The sequence below is a fragment of the Bison bison genome, unplaced genomic scaffold, assembly GCF_000754665.1.
Source record: "Bison bison bison isolate TAMUID 2011002044 unplaced genomic scaffold, Bison_UMD1.0 scf7180017864158, whole genome shotgun sequence".
In the NCBI taxonomy this organism is placed as follows: domain Eukaryota; kingdom Metazoa; phylum Chordata; class Mammalia; order Artiodactyla; family Bovidae; genus Bison; species Bison bison.
This window is the reverse complement of record NW_011494730.1, coordinates 1,275,815-1,281,198: the sequence shown is the minus strand read 5'-3', so window position 1 is coordinate 1,281,198 and position 5,384 is coordinate 1,275,815. Positions and strand designations below refer to the sequence as shown.

Sequence of the window (5,384 nt, the reverse complement as noted above, 5' to 3'; positions counted from 1 at the left end):
TAGACCATGGACCTTGGACTGATATCTTGACTGTAGCCTGGTGAGAGAGTCCTGAACTACAGAAATGGTGAGATAACAAATGTGCATTGTTTGAAGTCACTGAGTTTTAGGGTAATTTGTTATGCAGTAGATTAACTACAGGTGACTCTTCAACAACACAGGTTTGAACTGCATGGATCCACTTAAATGTAGATTTTTTTCAGTAGTAAATGTTACAGTACTACATGATTCACAGTTGGTTGAGTCCGAGGATGCAGAACCGTGAATATGGAGGGACCGCAAATATGGCGGGCTGACTTGCAGAGTTTTGACAGTGTGGAGGTTCGGTGCTCCCAACCCCTGCATTGTTCAGGGGTCAACTGCAATATACTTTCTTTATATAAGTACTGAATTTTTGAATTTTCAGGACTTTATAAAAGTAATGAATTTTTGAGAAATGAATGAATGACTCATCATACAAACTAATGTAAAATAGAAGATCTAATCTAGACTGGCATCACCAGATATCTGAAATCATGTACATGTTTTATAATTACATCTGTGTCAGAACCATCTGAGGACCCTAACTCAATCTTTTACAGTCAGGCTTCCACCTCCTTCAGGGAAGTGGTATCTCTAGGGCAGATTTGAATATGTGAGCATGCTTGTATGAATGTGGGGTGTGCATGTGTCCCTCACAATTGACACCCCTCCCTTTTAGGCCTAAAGGTGCCTCAGGACAAGGACAGTCCCTTGGGCAGAAGCCAAAGTCTCCCCTCTTGGACTGAGAGGCCCCCGAGGAGAGATCCCCCCCACACCCACCTCCCATAACCCTCCATGAGACTGCCAGTCATAGGAGACTGAATTCTTCCTCCCAGTGTCTTCCTTCCACCCACTCACCCCAGCTCCAAGCCCAGAACCCTGCTCAAAAGGGGAGCTCAGACAGTGTGGAAAAGAGGCCACCTGATAACAGGTAGAGTAGAAACACAAACCCAAGAAATGCATTTCTTTGCCTCAGTTTATTTGTCCTGGTTTTGGTCCAGAGGCCAGGTTCATACTTACCACACAAGAGTCCCCAGGGCCCTTGCTTCAGCCTCACTGCCTATACCTTTCACCTATTCACCCACACATTTTGCAGATAGGGAGACGAGGGCCAGAGGCAATGTCAGTGATCACCCATCAGGATCTTGTATCCTCTTGGCTCACAAAAGCAAAGCAGGGAGCTCAGCTACCTTAGTCCTTGGTTCTCCCTAGAACTCACCTGCTCTCCACCTCACAGAGCCTCTGCTGGAGCCCATCAGCCTCATGCAGTGACATAAGAGGGTAGGGCCCAGCATCCTAAGAGCTTCCAGGAGCTGGACTGACACTGCCCACTGCCCTCTCTAGAAGGCTGAACTGCGGCTCCTCCTGGCCCAGACAGTCTAATCTCAGGGACACAGACCAAATTAATTTGACATGCAGGGTTGCGAAAGCCAGAAAGGCACAGAAAATAGAAACAAAGAGAAGGAAGTAAGGTTTTTCCCCAACAGCCTTAGAACACCTGTCCATTCCTTGCAACAGCCTTAGAACACCTGTCACACATTCCTTTTCTATTTTTTATTGAGGTGTAATTGACACATGACATTATATCAACACAGATTCCTTTTCATCAGAAGTTTAAGTCAATAAGGTTTGTAACAGTTGCTCTGCAGTGGAGGGTGTGATTTGGTTGGAACTGGTGTTTTAGAATTCCTATTCTCCCAGTCTTCTCAGGGTTCTGCCACTGTCATCTCCTCCATCTCCCATGTGCCCAATGGCAGAGTTCAAGCAGGACAGTCCCCTATCTTCTCCTCTGATCTCGCCCCCATGCCTGCCATGGTGTCAGTCACCATCCTAGCTCTCTTCCCTGATAGCAGTTCTCCACCAACTGCCCTGGCAAAATTGCAGCCAAAAAGACAGGGTAGGCCAGAGCAGCAAATCCACCATCAGGGACAACAGCCTTAGCAGAACAAGGTCTGGGAGGAGTGAAGGTGAGGGATCAAAAGAGTTAGCCTGAGAAATTCCAAGAGAATGGATCAACCACAACCTTCAGATAAATGAGAGCAGGCTAGCCTTTTCTCCAGGGAGCAGTGGGACCCTGTGGAGACAAAAGGCTAGTGTAGACCACGGGTAACATAAGGTACGGATGGATGCCCTACATATACAATTGAACATACATGCTCCTAATATGCATATCCCATGCACACATGTACCCCTACACATAGGCTGTACACACGAGGGCTGATTCACAAATACCCACCAGAAATCTGCACACTCAAACTCGCTTATATGTAAACACACATCTTTTGCATATCTATCTTCACTCACACACATAGATACACACCATGGGGTACCCATCCATGCATACATATACAAATTTACTTCCTCCTACATATATACTATGGGCTTCCCTGGTGGCTCATATGGTAAAGAATCCACCTGCCAATACAGGACACATAGGCTCAATCCCTGGGTCAGGAAGATCCCTCGGAGAAGAAAATGGCAACCCACTCCAGTATTCTTACCTGGGAAATCCCATGGACACAGGAGCCTGATGTGCCACAGTCCACAGGGTCACAAAAAAGTAGGACACCACTTAGCAACTAAACAACAACAACATAAATACTATACATACACATATGTACATAGTTACACATAGGCTTCACATGGGCCTGTGCACATCTGCCTACATGTTAGCACTGACACACTCACTTATGCTTCCCTGCACTTATGCCAGCAAATGATCTGTACTTGCTTGTGCATAACCACACACATGTCTGAAAATATATACATAAACCCTTGCACCCCTGTACAGAGACACCCCTAGTCTTGGTGCCGGGGCCCGGATGGTACTGCCCTCTGTTGTAGGCAGCGGATAAGTTCCTTCCGGTTATCTAGAATGGTGTCAAAGCTCTCCTGCAGACGGGCCTGCTGGTCAACCAGCTGGTGCTGCAGGCCCCGGATCCACTGGAGCAGGGCCAGGCGACGGTACATCACCAGGTGCACGTGGTGCTTCTCCTTCTCCTGCTCTTTGTAGCGCTCCTGAGCCTGCAGCTGCTGCACAGCCTGGGCCACCGAGGGCAGAAGGTGGTCTGGAGGGCCAGGAGGGGTCCCACAGGCAGACTCAGGGCTGCGGCTAGGGCTGTCAACACTCAGGGAGCTGCTAGCATAGCCATTGTCCTCCAGCGGGGAGCAGACTGTGCTGGCACCACCCGTCTTCTCAGGCCCAGCTCCAGGAATCTCTGCCCCCTCCGGTGGGCTGCGGATCTCCCCCTCAGGGAGTCCAGGAGCCTGGAAATCCTGGTTGTCAGAGGGCAACTCGGAGGAGCTCCTCATTACTACGGGCTCCACTTGGCCTGGCATCCCGTGCCAATTCTCATTGGCGTCCTTGGCATTCGTCATGAAGTTGGAGTTGCTGTCTGGTTGAAGTTCGGATGGACATACTCCAGGAGGTGGGCCCCCCAGGAACTGAGCCCCCTCAGCAACCCCTGGCTGGATGGCGAACATCTGGTCTGTAAAGGGGAAGCAGAAGAACGAGTCAGAGCAGGCGAGGGTAGGGTGCCTGAAGTCGAGAGAACCTAGCAACAGACACCAGGCTGCCCCTTTGCCTTGACTCTGCTAACACCTCCCTTGGTGGCTGTCCTCTTCCCTCTCTGCTGCCAATTCGCAATCTCCTCACAGGGTTCTCCCTTGGCCCTGAGGCAAGCTGTCCTCTCCTTGTAGGCACTTCTCCCCAGATGACCTCACCTTCTGCTGGAGGTTCAAGAGCTACCACGTGTTGGTGACTCTCAGATCTGTCAGAGAGTCAGATCCAACTGCTGCTGAATTCTGCAACCAACCATAGGCTCCTTAGATTCTGCACGGCCTGCCCTGCTCCCTGTTCAGTGTCGTCAGCCAAGCAGGCCCACTCTCCAATCACACGGACCGGAAACTGCGGGCACTCACACATGCACATGTACATACAGCTCCCTTTCTCTTGGTGTGGGCCATTTCTAACCTGGATTACTGACTGCTATGACTTTTCACTGACCTCTCTGCCTCTAACCTGCTGCTAAACCTCTTCCTGGCCTAAGAGGCTGTGTTTCTTCTGGCCCCTGCTCACTGCTTCAGACCTGTCTCTTACCACTCTCAGCCCCTCCCACCATCCCAAACTGCTCAGAGATCTCAGAACACACCATTATTCTCCTCCCACAATCCCCTTGGCCCAACATATCCTTCCTCTCCCCTTCCCTCCCAGCTCTTCCCTTCTCCACCGGCAGATTCCTTTTCGTATGCTAAGTGAAGTGAAAGCCGACCCTGTGGACTACACAGTCCATGGAATTCTCCAGGCCAGAATACTGGAGTGGGCAGCCTTTCCCTTCTCCAGGGGATCTTCCCAACCCAGGGATGGAACCCAGGTCTCCCGCACTGCAGGAGGATTCTCTACCAGCTGAACCACAAGGGAAGTCTTTGTATGCTACGATTCAGCTCTAATATCCCCACCTTGCTGAAACCATCCTGACATTCTCCCCATGCCCCTAAATACACAAACACACAGTCAACTGTGCCTTCCTCTGGGTCCTCACTGCTTGGACACATGCTGTCTTATGCCTGTTTGTTTCTTGTCCCTGGCACGTAGTTGATGGTCAGTAAATGTCTATTCAACATGTTTTTATTTCCTCTATCTTGTCATAGCAGCCTACTGGCCCCTCTACTGGACATGGAATTCCTCTCTATAACCTCCACCATGTTCAGGAGCCAGCACAGAACCTGGCACTGAGCGGGTGGCACTACCTCCTTGCTGAGTGAGTGAGTAGGGCAGTTGGATCTGTGCTGCTGACAGCTCAGGGCTGGAAGAGCTGGGCTGGGTTCCCTCTTCTGCCCAGTGAGGAAGCCCTTTTCCCACTGACAAGCCTCTCTTCTGGCCTCACCCCTTCCTTCCATGTTTATTACTATCCCAGGTCCCTGCCTCTATCTTGCTCCATCCTGAGGCCCTGGAGAGAGGGCACACCACATTATTCTTTCCTTCCCAATAACCGACTTCTCCCCAAATCTGAATTTAAATTGACAAGTTTCTACTGACCATAAATTACTAGGATTAGAAAAAGGGAATCAGTAAGAGTAAGGGGGAGCGTCGGTGAATGTGGCAGGGACGCTCCCCACATCCAGCACAGTACTGGGAAGAAGTCCTGGGGGCAACAGTAGGGACAGTCCCTTGGAAACCTACAGACTCCATCCCGCTAAGCAAGGTGCCCCGAGATCGTCCCCGCCCAAATGGTTTCTTTTTTTCTAAACTTGGGCGGGGCCGTGAAGCAAGCTGGAAGGAGGTGGGGGCGGTGCTAAGGATCAAGGGGTCCTCAGGCAAGGTAAAATGGGAGCCGAGAACCCTGGCATCAGGCTTCTCTCCA

General features: G+C 50.5%; 1 protein-coding gene across 1 annotated transcript in view; it reads right to left on the bottom strand.

Moving 5' to 3' along the window:
* Positions 1-1,556: 1,556 nt before the first annotated feature.
* LOC104989500 (chromosome unknown open reading frame, human C1orf216) overlaps positions 1,557-5,384 on the bottom strand; it is a 4,237-nt gene continuing 409 nt past the window's right edge. The window contains exon 2 of the mRNA XM_010841182.1: positions 1,557-3,509. Within this exon, the coding sequence (XP_010839484.1) occupies positions 2,821-3,504 (684 nt within the window). The 5' untranslated portion in view covers positions 3,505-3,509 and the 3' untranslated portion in view covers positions 1,557-2,820. The remainder of the gene's footprint in view (positions 3,510-5,384) is intronic.